Below are 19,079 nucleotides of genomic sequence, written 5' to 3' on the forward strand. Positions count from 1 at the left end.
TGGTGTAACTCTCCAGGAACGATGGTTAGGACACTACCCGCCAATATGACTGAAATACTGTTGGAAAAAGGCGTAAAATGAAACAAACAAACAAACAAACAAATGTGTAGAGACAGCACAAAAACATATGTAAACCATTTAACGGTATACACCTTTAATTGCAAAGTCCGATACTATACCTTTATACAGTCAACTATTGGACTTGTATATAGTTTAATGTGTCAAGGTCTTGCAATCAATACGTAAACTTAGACATTAGATAGATTGCAGGTTGATTTTAAACCTTGAAGTACTTTCAGTTCGAGTATTTTACCGGAAACAGAATTTGTTTCACGTACTTTCGGTTTAGTGTACAATTAACACAATTTCCGGATGGACTTTAAATAGCTAAATAATGGCTTCGTTGAAGGGGTTTATTGCATGTATTCTTGTAGTGTACCTGTCTGTGATACTACATAGAATAATACTTAATCCTAAAATATCTGTGATCTCAATAGACTTGGATTATATTTCATTTGTTTTATTGAACATAGATTACAAGTCACCGTATCTATACATAGTCACGCTTATCGTAGGGTTTCTTGTGCATTATGTTTATAATCTATTGTTCCGACCCCTCAACAGGGTTCGACTCCTCGGCGATGTAGGGTATCAAAAGGACGGGAAGTTTACAATGAAAGAGATTTCAAACCGTGTCAAACACATGAGGGACGTCGGTGAAATACCACCAGTGTATCCTAATGGTTGGTATGCACTTATTGAAAGCTGGAGCGTCGGGCTATTAGAGACAAAAACTATTTCTGCGCTTGGTAAGTTGTGTTAGCTGCTAACATTTAAACGGAAACTTCTCTTTGTTTGGTAAGTTGAGTCACTTGTGCCATTGGTTAGTTGTGTAAGCAGATAATATCTGATTTTGGCCTGTGTTTGGTAAGTTGTGTTAACTGCTAACAGTTGATTTGAAACAGTGATTGGCAAGTTGTGTAGTTGCTAACCGCACTTGGTAAGTTGTGTAAGCTGCTAACATTTAATTTAAAACTGCACTTGGTAAATTGTGAAAGCTGCTAATATATAATTTCAAACTGCCCTTAGTAAATTGTGAAGCTGCTAACATTTGATTGAAAACTGCACTTGGTAAGTTGTGTAGTTGCTAACTGCACTTGGTAAGTTGTGTTAGCTGCTAACATTTGATTTAAAACTGCACTTGGTTAGTTGTGTAGCTGCTAACTGCACTTGGTAAGTCATGTTAGCTGCTAACATTTGATTTAAAACTGCGCTTGGTAAGTTGTGTAGTTGCTAACTGCATTTGGTAAGTTGTGTAAGCTGCTAACATTTAATTTAAAACTGCACTTGGTAACTGTTAGCTGCTAACATTTAAACGGAAACTTCTCTTTGTTTGGTAAGTTGAGTCACTTGTGCCATTGGTTAGTTGTGTAAGCAGATAATATCTGATTTTGGCCTGTGTTTGGTAAGTTGTGTTAACTGCTAACAGTTGATTTGAAACAGTGATTGGTAAGTTGTGTAGTTGCTAACCGCACTTGGTAAGTTGTGTAAGCTGCTAACATTTAATTTAAAACTGCACTTGGTAAATTGTGAAAGCTGCTAATATATAATTTCAAACTGCCCTAAGTAAATTGTGAAGCTGCTAACATTTGATTGAAAACTTCACTTGGTAAGTTGTGAAGTTGCTAATTGCACTTGGTAAGTTGTATAAGCTGCTAACATTTGATTTAAAACTGCACTTGGTTAGTTGTGTAGCTGCTAACTGCACTTGGTAAGTTATGTTAGCTGCTAACATTTGATTTAAAACTGCGCTTGGTAAGTTGTGTAGTTGCTTACTGCATTTGGTAAGTTGTGTAAGCTGCTAACATTTAATTTTAGCTGCTTAAATTTGATTAAAAACTGCACTTGGTAAGTTGTGAAGCTGCTTACATTTGATTAGAAACTCTGCTTGGTAAGTTGTGTTAGCTATCAACGTTTATTTTGAAACTGTAGCATTAATATTTCATTAATTTTAACCGTTTTACCTAATAGGATATTGTAAATAAGCAAAAGGCTTTTACGGTACATAATTTAAAATGAATTTTGAAATTCAGTTTTTTGTAGATAAAAAGCATGAGTGATTAATTTTTAATTATTTTTTATGAATAAACAAAATAAACAGGAAAAGGCCAATGAATTTACAGCTCGTGAAGTAAATGACAAATTTACATGTTTTCATACGATGATTTTATATGATAAGTGCAGGATTCATACAGTATAAAATATGTGTCAATTTTGATACAATGTTATCTTGCCAGATAAAATTGAATAATAAACAAACATTACACAGATTGTGAGAGATTGAAGAAATATCACCTCACAAGGACATAGTTTGATTATTTCAAAATTATCTTATCGGACGTCAAAATTTAGTTCGAAACTCACTTAAATATTTCCCTTTCAATTGTGGTATCACAGTGGTGGTGGTGGTGATGGTGGTGGTGATGATGATAATGATGATGATGATGATAATAATGATGATAAGCATGATGATAAGGATGATGATGATGGTTATTATGATAAAGATGAATACAATGTCTACATTTATAAAGTTTTGAACAATCGTATACCTTTGGTAATAGAATTGTTTTAACTTTAAGTTTATTTACAAATAGATGCTAGAGAGCACGTACGTGTATATAACCAAGTGTTAAGTTCGAGACCTAAACATCCGATCTAGTACATTAATTTAAGGGTATTCAGTCTATTCACGTATGAAGTTTTGTGATTTTTTATTAACAGGTCAACAGTTTGCTGTATTTAGGGACGAGAATGGCGAAGCTCATGTTTTAGATGCATATTGCCCACATATGGGGGCAAATTTAGCAGTAGGAGGCCTTGTTACCGGAGATTGTATCCAGTGTCCTTTTCATGGCTGGAAGTTCAGAGGTCACGATGGAAAATGCATGGGAATCCCGTATGCAGAAAAAAGTAATTTCTTAAAACAATGTGGTGGTTAAAGGTGATGCATTTTACTCGATTTAATACTTGACTTGTTGCAAAGGGGGGTGGGGTGCAAATTTTGTTTATAAATATTTGTTTAAACCAGTGAATCAAATAAGTATTTTCAAGGACATATACAGGATACACTTTGATCTTTGATCAAGAAGAATTACGTATTACAACTGCAATCACTTAACTATTCATCTTTTTTATAATCATTTGAGTTCCATCTTTTTTTAAATCATTTGAGTTGAATACATCAGAAAAAAATATCGAGCGTTACGTTACATACTGATAATACTGAATCACTATGAAGATCACAAATAAAAACAAGGTTCAAATTAACAAATACCCTGTACATCGAGTATTAAAATGCGCATCAGAGATTCAGAACAAGAGTTTTTTCTCGATCATACAAATAATAGAGACACAGTAATTAATGAACAAAATGCACAATAATTAATAAGTATAAAAATAAATGCTTTTTTAACAGTTCCAGAGGTTGCTAAAGTAAAGTCTTGGACGACTGTGGAAATAAATGACTGGATAAATATATGGTATCATGCAGAGGGGATGGAGCCATACTGGCAAATACCGGAAATAGAAGATATATCCAGCGGTAAATTACAGTACAACGGAAGGACAGAACATCACGTGAACGCGCACATTGAAGTAAAATCCCATTAATATACGATAGATATTTAGTGACATTAATTTTCATCCTCTTTATAATTTTAATTGAATAAAAAAGATTGGATAAAGTACGGTGAAAAATAGTTACAAAAATAAAAATACATTTATCTCAAGCTAAAGTTACAGCTGTAAAAATGTTCCTTGCGTTTATGAAAAGTATCAAAGACTTTCTTCTATTGCTGCAATCATGTGACCTTCACACATTATTAAAAGACAAATATTTATTACATTGTTGATAAGAGAAGTGTCTGTCTCTTAACCAACTGGTTCGAGCCTTACTGAGGTCACATCATTTCTCAACATAGCGACAATGGTTGGCGGCATGGCCGAGTGGTTAACGCTTCGGACTAGTAATCTAATGATCGCTAGCCGCATGGGTTCAAACCCTGACAGGGGCAAATCGTTGTTTCCTTGAGCAAGAAATTTTACACTCATTGCTCAGTACTTGTTGGTTCCAGGAACGGATTCGAAAGTGCGTTTATAAACTTATAACTTCCTGCAAAATCGAACTAAAATAAATTCTGTATAAACCAATGGCTGGTCAATTAGAGACTCAGAGGGGTGAAATAAGCTTTGGGGTTTTGTTAAAATGGCCCTATATAATGTATAAATACAGAAATGATTATTCAACTATAGCATAATTAAGTAATTTTTTTTTACAATAAAGGTTATTCTGTTACATAGTAATCATGACTTTAGACCTATTAACTTACACTGTAAGTTTTGGTCAAGCCTTTTATGAAATATTAATTGTTCTTACTGTAGAAAAACACGCCCCTTTTATTCTAAATGTAACAATTAATTAGATGATTAAGCTAGATGTCCCTGAGAGGTGACGGTTAATCACGATTTCATTACTTACAGGAAATTCCAGAAAACGGCGCGGACGCTGCGCATTTGATGAAAGTTCATCGTCCATTTGTTGGCGCCGGTTACGAACTTGACAAAATTTGGAGTAATTATGCTAGTTGGATATATCATAAATGGGATGCAACGTGGAGTCAACGACCGAGTCCCGAGGACCATGTTGGTTGTATGGAAGTTACACATGATGTGAAGTTTTTCGGATATAGTCTTTTTAAATTATTTGAAATTAAAGTGAAAGCATTGCAGGTAAGTCAGATTGTCAACATTTATGTACGTTATATTTTCATCTTGACAATTCGAAGAATGTACTTGCCCCAGCGTCGGTGCCGCCGTCGCACTTTGGTTAAGTTTTTGCTACTGAAGAAAGTGCATGTCCCTTTACTTACTGTCACACACTGAGGATAATGGCTGAAATTATATACGTAGGGCACCTGAGATCTTCTTTCACCAGTAAAACTGGAACGTCCCATATATGATCTTAAAATGTGTTTGTACCACCGGATTAGCTGGGAAAACCCAAGCTATTTTTTATTCCAGAATTGGAGAATGATCGAAGTTCTACCTTTATCATTGTATACAAATATCAACGGGCGTACACAATATTTGAATCAAGATTTTCTCGTCTTTTATTGTTATATTATAGAGATATAACTGTACAGTACATTAACCAACTTGTACCATATATACTATGTACAATGTATTGCCCGATAAACCGTGTATTGATTTTAAAGCAAAATAAGAAACTCAAATCAGCATCTTTTGAACAATAATCATTGTAGTCTTAAAACATTTTGAAAGCGATTTCTTTCGTAGACCATATTTTTATCATTGCGTGACATTTCACACGGCGTGAAGACAAAAACTCCATAGTCTGAAGATGACGCTGGAAAATAATTTTTCAGTGGCAAAGAAATAAAAAGAAATATGTTGTTTGTATGTATATTTTCTATAAACTCATTTTGATATACATTGTTCTTATCAATAACATATGAGCCGCGTCACGACAAAACCAACATAATGCGTTTGCGACCAGCATGGATCCAGACCAGCCTGCGCATCCGCGCAGTCTGATCTGGATCCATGCTGTTCGCTATCAGTTTCTCTACTTGTTAAAAGGTTTGCAAGCGAACAGCATGGATTCTCATCAGACTGCTGGTCTGGATCCATGCTGGTCGAAAACCCAGTATGTTCGTTTTGTCGTGACGCGGCTCATATATCATTTGTAGCTTGGACCGGCGGTTGTTCATATAACAATGGAAGGAATATTTTTCAAGTGTGTCCTGCAGCACATGGTTGTCCCGATGGAGCCGGTTGTTCAGAAGGTCGTGCAAACACTTTACATGCATTGGGCAATACCAAATATAATTGGAAAAATATTTTTAGCCAGTGATGGAATTCAGGTAATTTGTTTGATGAGGATGTTAATTTATTTAAAGAGACAATATGCCTATCTAAGGATATACATGTATAGTAAGTGAACACTTGAAAGCCAAATAAGTTCAAATTTTGCAATAATTCTATTTAACTTTATAATTTACTTCCATGGACGATTAATAACTAACTATAAATATCCATAAGGATTTACCTGTAACATCCATTTTGTCAGTATTTTTATATTTTTAAGGCAAATTTATATTTTACCCTAAACATTTTTCAAAGTCAAATGTTTGATAATCACCATTATAACAGTCAATCTTTTGAAATATATACTAGTAGTTGATTTAACTCAGTTTGACAACGAAAATATGAGCATAATTCACATTAAGCGATAGTAATGTACCTTTCTAAATGACCGTTTGATATGAAATGTTCATTGTGTCAAAGTGAATATAAATATATTTGTAATTGCCATTGTAATCATCTGCGCTTATTCTTATTATAATTCGGTTAGTTAAATAGGCAAAACTGTCCGCATAACGTTTGACTAGTGGCACAAAACTTTTATCTTATGCAATTTTAATGTGGATTGGTTATTTATTTCCCAGAGGAGGGGATGTACTGTTTTGCAGCATGATGTCTGTTGAATCCACATCGTTCCCGATCAATAACTTGAGAACGCATAGGTCGATTACAATTTAACTTAATAGGTGTTTTAGTCTTGGGCAGTAGAAGACTCGTATTGAATTTGAGGTCAGCGGATCAGAGGTCAAGATCAAATTGACCCTGTACACAAAACTGTTTTCGGCCAATAACTCAACAACTCATGAATCCATCGGCCCTCAAACTTCACAGGTGCATTGGTCTTGGTCAATAGATGACCCCATTTGTTTTGGGGTTGCGGGGTCAAAGTTCGAGGTCACATTGACCTTGTATGTCAAGACCAATAATAACTCGACAACCAATTTGCCCTTGGTCCTCAAATAATAAATCATAGAAGCATTGGTCTTCGGGAAATAGGAGGTCCCTTTTTGATTTTGAGTTCGAGGGCACAAAGGTTAAGGTCACAATGACCTTGTATGCTAACGCGGTTTTCGGACAACATTATATTCAACTTCAAACATGATGACGAGGGGTGCATGGATTTTTACACTAATCTATTGTTCAATATGTAAATTCTTTTCTTTAAAAAATGGCAATATGATTGAGTTGTCGTTACAGGTAGATAGAGATATGAGTATTTGGAACAACAAAAAGTTCCAGTCTAAACCGATTTTATCTAAGTCACGTGAGGACAGTCTAATTACCAAACACAGACGCTGGTATTCACAATTTTATTCCGAGCACAGTCCACGATTAAACTTTCAAAAAGATACGCTGGACTGGTGATGCTACTTTAGATGCTGTGTATGAATACATTACCTTCTGGAGATGACCACCATATTTAAAAATATTAGAGTGTGTAATTTGGAGTGTGATTAAAGGGACTCCACTGAGATTTTTTTGACATGACGGGACCGGAAATAATATCTTAAGATGAATGTTCCATTTGATGTAGGTATAGACCAATAAGTTAGGTACAAAATATCAGACCATTTGCTCACTCTGTTTTTCCAGAATAATTATTCTAAATATGGCAATTGGTCCAAATTTGCAACGCGTTGCCGCAGTATTCATTAAAATCAGATTTAAATAGCATAAAAATACGAATTAAAACTTGTTTTTGGGTATATTTATTCATCATAGTTTGCACGTCATTCTGTTTAAAGTGTCCATACTGAAATTTGTAAGAAATTCAAATTTATATTTTAGGCAGTTGGGTTCCTTTAATGTTTGATAGTAAGTGTAAAACACTTTGAAACATATCTTTATACCGTTGTATGTTTTATTGAACTTTCGATTATTCAAGATAGTGTTACTAAATTAATTTTTACTTATTTAATAAAGATTTTAAAATAAATTGTTTGAAATTGTTTGTGATTTTATTGTCTATTTCATTGCTTTGGTTTTCTAGCGATGGTATTTTGAATTGTCGTTTTATCATGTAAAGTTAAGTAACCTTAACAAACAGAGCATTTTCACTTAATACTACTTTAAACAATATCAATATTACTTTAAATCAATATTAAAATATTTCCTTACTTCATGCGTTACTTATCTTTCATTTTCTTTTGTTCATAGCTTTGTTTGGCTGTTTTCTTTTTGTAGATATTGTTAATATAACATTAGAAAATTCAATAGTATTTAACCCTTAACATGCTCAATAACGTAAAATAACTTATGGACATATCATTTCATTCTGGGTTAAAACCATTCATTATTGTAGGGAACTATTTTAAATATGTACCGACTGAATAACGAATGTCAGTGATCGTCACTGTTATCATAGGTAGATTCAGTCACAGTCAGCAACAAAAGAGTAAATGAAAAAATAAATTTAGAAAAACACCTTGATATTTACTTCTTTTCTTCGGAAAAAACGACATTTGTAACAAATCACATTTATAATATCTGTTCGAACGGCTGCGTTCATGGAAAGTCCTAAGTCTAATATAATTATGTCTTCAAGAGAACTTATAACTCTTATGACGTGACTATTCAGTTGCTGGATAGCATTACAGATGTGCATTTACATAATGGCCGATTGAAGCGGTGCCATTGTTTTTTATTCTTTTATTCATGAGAATATACTAGAAAATATCTAAGATTTTGACTAAAGATGAAAATATATATTGGAACGGTCCTAAAATAGTCCTTTAGTTTATCATAAGCCCTAGGACTTAGGATACACTCAGGACTTTCTATGAAACGCAGCCCAGGTGTTTCTATTGCATTATGAATATAATGCACATAAGACATGACTGTATGCATATTTTGTTACGAATGTAATATGGATACAAAATATGTAGGTATTTTGTGCGGTTTAAGTTTTGATGATTTAAAAGCCAATTTGCATATAAACTGCAATAAAATTCAGTTTAATAGGTCTTTTCAAGAGTACGGATAAGCCACATGCACTGTAGATTCCGTGTTCCGGATAAGCCACATACACTGTAGATTCCGTGTTCCGGATCACACCTCGCCGATTAGTCATAATTATCTCGGAAATAACATCGGTCTACCAAGTGACTTTATGATAACAAAGGCAGAGGATGGAATCTTTGAATAATTAGTAAGGAATGTATTTATTTAACATATATCAAAAAATAAAGTCTGTTTCGTTAATATGACGATTGAAAAATATGTCTATAATTAAGAATGCCAATTGACAAACATTTATAATCAAATAAGAAATATCGTCAACAGGGATATAATTAATATCGGACTTTCGGTTTCAAAAACATAATAATTAGTATAATAACTAATGTACGTTTTAATATTATTTAAGACCAATTTTACACGATATGATTAAGAAATATCGACATTAACCTACTTTTTGTTTGCAAGTTCAAATTTTGTCGCTTAAATTGGACCGAAATACCGTAATAACTGTTCTGTGTTCCAAGTCCGTGTCGGAAGATTGACGGATTGTCAATACATGTACCATACATTATTGATCAGTGAAAACACAGGTTGTGAATGAAACAATGATTACACAAGTGAACGTCATATTTGTGAAATTTAAAATGTTATTTCATTTAACTACATAATTTATCCGAATAGGGATAATCATATATACTTTAAGCTGTATTTAAGCAACATACCTCTAGGTTCATGCTAATTTTCATGAAAATTATGTAAATTTATTAAAAACCGGAATGTTGTGAAGTGAACAAAATTTGCAAACGGCATTTACAAACTATGTAAATCAAAACATAAAAAAGATAAACACTGAACAATCAGTCATTACATGTAAATTGATAATCAAATCTTAATTTTTTTCCTTTCCTTAGGAATTTAGTACATTTTTCTTAAAATGTTCGGCTCATCTGAAGGCATGCAGCTTTAAATAAATATTTTCCTGTGCAAAGCTTGTGACAACCCTGACAAGAAGATCACGCCAGTGACTTTACATACGATATTATTATCAGTGATTTTTTTGTTCGATTTTCAAAACAACCTGTGGCTTTCTGAAGGGGAAAATATAGCGTGATAAATCAGAAAAGGGTAAATCAAATTCCAACAACTGAAAATGGAACTTATTATTACATTTTTTTAGATGATAAGTTGTTTGTCATACATTGGGTAATCCTACGAGGGCTGTTCAAAAAGTTCGTGGACTGCGGCTCTACTGTTCACATCTTTTAATTTGCGTATATGATTTTACAAGAGACATATACGAAAATATGTCCGTATTTAACAGTGAAAAAATCAATACAATATGTTTACAAATAACAATTCTGTGACAGTTATAAATCACAAGGGGTGCACAATCCGGCGCACGCTGATGGCAAAATGACGTTCGTGACGTCGCAATATAAATGAAACATTTTACCAACGAAATTGTTTCTTTTTAGTGTTCAATATCTGCGGATCATATACCAAAACCATTTTTCTGTGTGTGATGATGACCCGAGATATAAAGTGGTTCATCTTTTTCGCTCCATTCTCAGTATAAAGGTCCGAGTGCCGCATACTTTCCGCTCTTTATCGGGATTTTTGAGTAATTTCGACACTTAAAGGACAGTGTTATTAAGTTTAATTCAATTGTTGATTTATAGTATCAATTTGAAACCGCCCTCGTCCGATTTTTAAACAAAATGATTATCAATGATAAAGAAAAACATTTTATCAACTGACAATTATTTTATGCGGTAAATCTACTGAATACCCGTTAGCATTAATTATCAAACGGACCTGGGTAAATCAACGTAATACAAAAAATAACAACAATTATTTATTGTAAATACGCATATATCCTGGTGAATTAAATAACATGTTATTTTAATTAAATTACATTGTTTTGTTAGAATTGAATGCAAAGATCCGATGCAGAAATTAAATATGTAGGACATCTAGGAAATCTTTCATACTGTCTGGACTTCTGTAGATCTTTTGCAATTGACGTTACAAACGTCCCAACAATTTGCCGCTAAAAATTCTCCGTCGCCCTTTCTGTCTGTGAGCATGTATTTGCCGTATTTGAATCCCTTGCGCGACCAGAAACCAAGAGACTTGCTCGCCAACCCATTGTTATTAGTTAATTAAATCACCTAATAAAACTATGAAGGATTATCCCACGTTTATTGGTAAACATTTCCGAAAAGAGCAAATTTCTAGTTTTTAAACGGGCTTTATACTCCCCAACATACCCGTCTGTCTACTACTGCTCAAAACCTGTTTGTTCAGCTATACAACGTCCAATCGACGTCAAATTTCAGATTTATGTCATTTACATACTATAAGATGATTACTTGTAATTTACTTCATAAAACAATCATTCAGTTTGTTTCAACATTTGTTTATATTTAAACATTATAGAAAATTTCGGCATGCGCCGATGTTGCGTTGCCATGGTTATTAAAGTGCACCTAACTCGTAAAGGAAACAAAAGTTTACAATAAAAGTAAATCTTACTTACAGAAATAAAGACACTCTTTCGATTCATATCCACTAAGGGTGTTTTTATGAACCAAGTAGAAAATGACAGCAAAAATCCACGAACTTTTTGAACATACCTCGTATATCGGTATTTTAAACAGTACACACGTTGTGACGGTACTTTTACTTTTTTTAGTTTCACGACATTTAAAACCTTTATTCGTGTAAGATATTACCACATGATGTATATACGGCAATTTGGATAGATTATATTACGATGAGATAACTTGTCAGTTTGTTATAATTTACCATATAAACGAGAGGGAGAATAATTCCTAATACGGTTCATCAGAAACTTCGTGCGGTTAATTACACCACATGTACATGTATATGTATTTATTCTTATGAGATAACAGTGTTATAGTGTAGAAATATATCCGCTTTTCATTGTTAATTCAACTGAAACATTATCTTGTTGAACCTATATATTTACAAGTGATACAGTAATGTAAAGTTAAAACGGTTTACATTGTTTTATCATTCATCTATGACTGCGGATATTAGCTTATGAAAATCAGTATTACATTTTTGACGACTGTATTGATTATCAATTACATTTAGAGGTTGTGATCGGATAATAACTCAAAATGTTTAGTTTACGTTCAGGCTTTCTGATATTAACGGTAACCGTGCCAATAGCATTAGCGGCTAACGACACGCTCTTTAAAATTCCAATTTTGGAAGCAGGTGAAATATACATGAAACAGGTAGTTAATTCACGGCTAATGGACATATTGCCGAGTTATATGAATTTATATTCTCCATTATTCTACATTCAAGCAATAGTGTTAGGAGTTCTTGGATATTTCCTATACGGAATTATTTTCCGGCCGATTGACCGGATACGGGTTTTAGGCGATGTTGGGTATCGACCAGACGGAAAATTTACTAAAAAGGAGATAGCGAGGAGTGTGAAAAAGCGAAGAGTCGTGGGTGAAATACCCCCAGTATACCCTAATGGCTGGTTTGGCGTAATAGAAAGTTGGAAACTTAAAAGGGAACCAGTATACGTCTCAGTTCTTGGTAAGCTACTCTACATGTATATTTTATTCATTTATATTGATCAATGTATGGAAATCGATAATATACTGGTGCCTCGTATTTCCGTGTTACCCATATTTCCAAGGTATCAGGCTTAAACAGTCTAAAGTGCCTGCTAGACTTAATGAACCTGCCAGTAGTTTTACTTTTACTATTTTATTGTATTTTTATCGGAATATTACATATATAGAACTAAAAAAAATTTTTTTCAGATTGAGAGTTAGGTTATTTAATATTTCACCATTTTTCTTTAAGATTGCATACCTTTTAAGAAAATCTTCTTTGTTAAACAACCATTGAGGCATTTGATAAATGCCAAAGAGAAAATCGCCCCTTTCAGATAAGCCTAGGTATAGATGTACTAATAGATAAAGATTAACTATTGGTTGCCTTGGAAATATGAGAACACAAATTTACTCACAAGGCAGCAGATGGGTGTTTACATGCAAACATTAAATGGAATAAACTATGATGCAATTGACATGTCTATCCTACAATATTCACTGTGTTTTCCAGAATTATATCCTCTTAACTTTTGTTGTCAGCATTAAACAGTTAAGTACCACGGATATATGAGGCACCAGTATACGATTAGCACAAACTTGTACGTTCTGCTTCCTCCTAGAGTACGATATTGTACCGTTAAAAGTGGAGTACAAGTGATTGTGTATCATTATTTTCACACTTTAATACCTTTTCAATGGCCAGCGGTAATATAGTAAAACCTTATATATATATACATGTACCGTAGCAGAAGACCAGGGGAAGTTCACAAATCGAACACCCTGAAGGAACCATCGATCAAAGCCGAAATGATCCATATCTGTCTAACCTCTTAACCCATTGACACGCGATTAGAATAAGATAAAAAGAAAGCATTAACTATTGTGTGCATCTTAACATTCATATTCAGGTCTTCTTACGTACGCAGATTCATTACTTAATTGCGTACATTACATAATATTGAGTAGCCTACCGTTATGCTTATATTAATTTAATTACGTACCGTGTGGTGTTTTAAATTTGTACCTTGTTGCATAGATTCATTACTTTAATGCGTATATATTCAGGTTTTTGTGTGTTTATTTGGTACTTTTTGCCAATATTCAGCTAGTTATTATTGTGTATTTCAGTTCTCTTTCTTTGGATGTAAATACACTACTTTAAGAGTTTACTCAGCATTTACCGTAATTACGTTATTGATTGCTTATGCTCATTTGTGTGTTAACTTTATAATGAAAAAGTTAAAAACATTTATGATAGCTTAAGATGTGTACCCCGTATCAGTGGAAACTAACGATTCTTTTTGCACTAATAGCAAATGCTATATCAGCAGATTACGATTGATAACCCCACGTTGATGATAACTAACCCCTTGTTGATGATAATATTATCAGGCATTATCTGTATACATCACAATAGTTGACATAGTGTCCTCGTTTTTGATTTCACACTAGATGTACGCTCATTTTGTCACATATTCATGTTCTTGTTTACAGACATGACATTTCTTTGTGATTATACGAGAATGTATTAATTTTCTGACAAGACTCTGACAATACTGTTGACTGGCCAACTTTAATATTCATGTTGATATCCCCAAAACTGATAATGAACTTTTCCAAAGATGGATGACGGATGAGCCCATTTTAAAATTCACCCCGTTTAACAATGTTCCATGATGCACCATTCAGCTTGTAACCACTTCCATTTTACGCATGTTTTCATGGAATGTTCACTATTTCTCATTTGTGTTAATCCAGTGCATAAACATTAATTGTGGTGTATCGGTGGTATTTCCTCGGTCGGTTGATAAGTTTAAAAGGTACTTTAGTTCCGGTAAAGTGTTATGCGTGCTCTTTCGTGGGTGCTATCATTATTGCAGTTACATGTACTTGAAAAGTTTTCAGTTACAATATTCAGGCACATTTTGCCTCAGAAACGAATAACTTTTCCTTCTTTAGATATAGCACAAACGAGTTTTATAAATAGATGGTTTTAGAGCCTGTTTTGATGTTTATCACCTGAAGAAAGTAGCGCTATTTAAATGGTAAATCATTTATCATTAACGTACCAAAATATAAACAAAGAAGTATTTTGACTTCCATACAAACTACTAAATCAATATAACTGTGTCACTGAAGCAAAAGATAGTTAAGGTAAATGGCTAGTGAGTTATTTATTTGGACACCAAAAATAAAAAAAAACCTTTTGAGACATAAAAAATAAAAGAATTTCTCGGGCATAATGGGCTTTTAAATTTATAACATTTGCAAAAAGTTCCGAAGAACTACTTTTATCGCGATGTAATCGGAAGTGGATGCTGTCAGTTCGTAAACTTCCGGGTGGACGATGTCTCCCATTCTGAATTTACAGTTTTGTTTTCACGATCCTTTGTGAATACAAAAATGACGTAAATTTATGTCGAAATAAACAGTTTGTAAACATATGCATTTTAATGGGAAAACGTTGACCGGAATAAAACGACGTATACCTTAGATTCATTTATATTATAATGTGTTTCAGGTGAACAACTTGTTGTATTTAGAGATGAGAAAGGTGAAGCACACATACTGGACGCTTATTGTCCACATATGGGAGCAAATTTAGGAGTCGGAGGCCGAGTTGTAGGTGATTGCATAGAATGTCCTTTTCATGGATGGAAGTTCAGAGGTTATGATGGAAAATGCACCGAGGTTCCGTACAGTGAAAAGGGTAAATTATGTTTTGCTGTATGAGTTCACAATATGACGTGGTATTCTGCATTAGTTTGTTTAGAAAGTGGGTGATAACATTATTAGTGCATTTGTAAAAAAGGTGTAATAACAGATATAAACGATCCTTGATAACATTACACGTACCGCCAGTTTAAATTTCATGGCCACTGAAGCAATATATTACATAAATATCATTTTACCAATACAATATTTCATATCAATAATGTAATGTTTTTATGAGGTGCGGTGTGGATAATGCAAAATATCTAAAGTATTGAGAGACAGTATTAAAACAGACCAGAAGAATGTAGTACTTTGATGTATCAGTAATGATTGTACCGCTATATGTGATAGTTTATATATTTATGAGACGTGGACATCGAGAAGATTGTACTTGCGACCTCCTCCCCCACACACACACCAAAAAAGCAAGATAAGACTAAGCATGATTAAAACATGATACAGATTCTTTATGGTTCTGCACCTGCGTGACGTCAGGACAACGTGCACGACTGAAAATTCTTTAAAAAAAACATCGATTTTGGTAGTTATTTAGTAAAATACGGTTTCATGCTTACCGAAGGGAAAGCCTGTAGTTGCCGTAGTCCATCCGTATGTCAGCACGTACTCCGGTGACATTATTGAATTAATGTCTGTGTTAATTCAGTAAAGACTTTACTTGTGGGGAAATAAGTTTCTTATAGGATGAAATGAAGTTGCTTTTGGTGTTTTAGATCAAATAAAATCATAGAAATAACTCAGTGACATCAATTCGGGAAGAACGTCCGTCCGTCTCACTCTTGTGTGAATAATAACTTGAATAGCGTTTGATTGAAACTTCATACATTAATAGAGACATTCTGATTTTGTTAATTAATGATGATATCCATATTTGGTAGGGAGACACGTAGGGTTGTCCTCTAGCTTTGTGTGGAGTAAGGGGACACTAAAGTTGATGTCACCGTGCTAAAAATAGTGTATTTTTTACGTTTGCTTATACAACATTTATTCAATGACGATGTCTTTCATTATTTAGTAGGTAGATTTTTTTGGCGGTCCTATAATTTTAGGTTGAGAAAGTGGTCACTTTGGTAGGAGACTGAAAGAAATAAGATTTCAAAATTTTGCTTATGCTGCCATTATTTATTGACTTTCATATTTGATAGATAGGTTAAACTATCCTCTTCCTTTCCGTTTATTTGGATCAAGGTCGTTGGAACTTAAAGTAAATTTTTACACTTTTAACCTTGCTGCCATTGTTTATTGACGGGTGTGCGATGTTCTTTTTTAAAACTGACTATATTTTCTTCAAATAAAGGGGTTTAACCCCTACATAGCGTGCATTGTCCTCCAATGTTAGCAACTTTTCGTGAAGACTCTGTTTTAAACTGATTGAGCCGGTTAATCCGTGTTCGTTCAAAACATTTCCTCGGCTGAATATAACATCCTTAATTTATGCATTAATAACAGTTCCAGATTTTGCCAAAATTAAGGCTTGGACTTCAGCTGAACTCAATGGTTGGGTACACATCTGGTATCATGCAGAAGGGGTTGAACCTACGTGGAAAATACCGGAACTTAAAGAGATAACGAGCGGGACTTGGCAGTTCAAGGGCAGGACTGAGCACTATATAAACGCACATATAGAGGTATTTACTTATAACTTTGACTTAAGATACCTTATCTTTAGGTCATCAACATGTAATGATAAATGTTAACGGTTCGGTCGTGGGTATCCGACGATGTTAGACCTCAATTCAATACACCATGTTTAAAAATGGTCTTGTCAGACATATTAATTCTAATAAATCTAAAGAGGATAAAGGAATAAGGTAATTGTATCAAATAGAAAACACTTTGAGACAAGATGAAAGTAAATTAACAGTGATTCGAATATTCCCCTTCTTTGCAATCATTATGTATCAAGTTATTTGATATTTCAATATAAACAAACATAATAGTTTTATTATCAAATAACCCCGAAAATATCGCCTGCAGATATATACATACATGTGGTTTCTATAGAGCATATCAAGCTAGATATACCCCGACGAAGTGACCTCCCCTTTCTTATTCTTATTGACTAAGGGAAGTAACCGCGGACAGGAGTTCGAATATACTGATTGGATTATATTTCATAACCCGCGCTACTAACCAAGCGTGCGTGGGAGATGTGAGCTTCTCTTTCAGCAATGATATATAAATATTTACAATAAAAATGTGTACGTGCTGTTTATCATTTTGTTTATAGTATATGTGTTACAACTTAAATTGTCAACAATTCTTTTTTGAAATTTTAAACCACTATAACCATTGTGTATACATGTATCCAGTAACACAGGAATGCTCAAATAACGCAAGTTTTATGCAAAAATTACGCAGAATTGTGCAGTGTTGGACCGTATTTAGTACAAAAACGAATATGGTACAAATGTACCATATTCGGTCGAATATGGTACAAATGTACCATATTCGGACCGAATATGGTACAATTTTCGACCGAATATGGTACAAACATTGTACCATATTCGGTTGGAATAAGTTTTTCTATGCTCGCCAAAACGTATTTGGTACATACCAATAAAACTCATAAAATGAAAATGGCCTACGTATATGGTACATAAATTATGTATTTCTTAATAAATGAAATAGTCTGCCGATGTGTAAACTTTTTTTCAAACTCAAATACATTGTATTAACCTAATATTGGAAGTGACAAAAGTATCATCATCATCATCATCATCATCATCATCATCATCATCATCATCATCGTCGTCGTCGTCGTCGTCGTCGTCGTCGTAACTAGCAGTAACAGAAACAGCTAACCTAACCACACTTTACATGGATTTTGCTGGTTGTGTAACTGTTTCGCCGGCTAGCTCAGTCGGTTGCGCGTCAGATTGGCACGCAGGCGGCCTGGGTTCGATTCCCGGGCGGGCCAGATACTTTCGTGGAGATTGGTCACGAAATGATTTCTACGGCTATTCTTCCCCTACCGCTGTTTCAAGTAGGGCAGTTGTCAATTACTGGCGAATGTATCTGCTTAGTACTGGTTACTAAGTACTAGTACTCTAAGACTAGAGACGTGCTTGCTCCAGGTAACTCTGTAAAAGTTTGAGGATTATCGCATTTTGGTTATGTTCATAGAGTGTGAACTTGTAAGGGTAAAGGTAGGCGAGCAAATCCATGAAGCGCGCCAGCGCTTCTTGGAAAATTTAATCGTTTAATACCCCTCGGTATTAATGCTTATATTTAAATACATTTTAATAATAATTGGCATGGCTGCGTTTGCGTGTTAGTGGAATCGGTTGGTATGATATCATAGATGTCATGTACAGACATTACAGGTGAAATATACATGTATATCGGTGTTTGGAAACCTGTTATGTTATTTTTGTGATTGATGATTATGTTCTTCTACCGGAAATTTGTTTTCATTTGCTCATTTAATGGTAACTTTTTACGAAGCACATTTGGGATATTTTGGCTGCTACTAAAATGAATGTATATATGTATATTATGTCTGGTCAAAATGCTACAGTTGGATTAAAATTTAAATGCTGTTCTATGTTCTTCAATATTACTTTGAAAAATCCTGTCAGTATACCAATAAATGAAAAAAATACAAGTTTGTTGAATCTCTTGAATGAAACAAATTATAAAATACAAAATGTAAAATGAATATGTGATGATGATGATGACAAAACATTTGTGATGATGATGATGGTAAAAAAATTGTGATGATGATGGTGGTGGTGGTGATGATGATGATGACAGTGGTTATGATGATTGGGGTTTGATGATTGTGGTGATGATGATGATGATATGATGATGATGATGATGATGATAACAAACGTTTTG

At 33.9% G+C, this 19,079-nt stretch overlaps 2 protein-coding genes across 2 annotated transcripts in view; both read left to right on the forward strand.

Annotated features, from left to right (window-relative positions):
• The first annotated feature begins 175 nt into the window (after positions 1-175).
• Positions 176-8,060, forward strand: LOC132754004 (cholesterol 7-desaturase nvd-like). The gene is made up of 6 exons (XM_060744592.1): positions 176-809; positions 2,782-2,970; positions 3,476-3,654; positions 4,540-4,788; positions 5,769-5,942; positions 7,141-8,060. Exons 1-6 carry the CDS (start codon positions 395-397, stop codon positions 7,306-7,308), a joined length of 1,374 nt encoding a protein of 457 aa, XP_060600575.1. The 5' UTR covers positions 176-394; the 3' UTR covers positions 7,309-8,060.
• A 3,677-nt stretch (positions 8,061-11,737) lies between these two features.
• The window catches only part of LOC132754005 (cholesterol 7-desaturase nvd-like), a 13,629-nt gene continuing 6,287 nt past the window's right edge, over positions 11,738-19,079 (forward strand). Inside the window, exons 1-3 of the mRNA XM_060744593.1 lie at positions 11,738-12,483; positions 15,028-15,216; positions 16,689-16,867. Coding sequence (XP_060600576.1) covers positions 12,048-12,483; positions 15,028-15,216; positions 16,689-16,867 — 804 coding nt within the window. The 5' untranslated portion in view covers positions 11,738-12,047. The remainder of the gene's footprint in view (positions 12,484-15,027; positions 15,217-16,688; positions 16,868-19,079) is intronic.

The sequence above is a fragment of the Ruditapes philippinarum genome, unplaced genomic scaffold (assembly GCF_026571515.1).
Source record: "Ruditapes philippinarum isolate M1 unplaced genomic scaffold, ASM2657151v2 ctg2015_1_1_1_1, whole genome shotgun sequence".
Taxonomy (NCBI): Eukaryota; Metazoa; Mollusca; class Bivalvia; order Venerida; family Veneridae; genus Ruditapes; species Ruditapes philippinarum.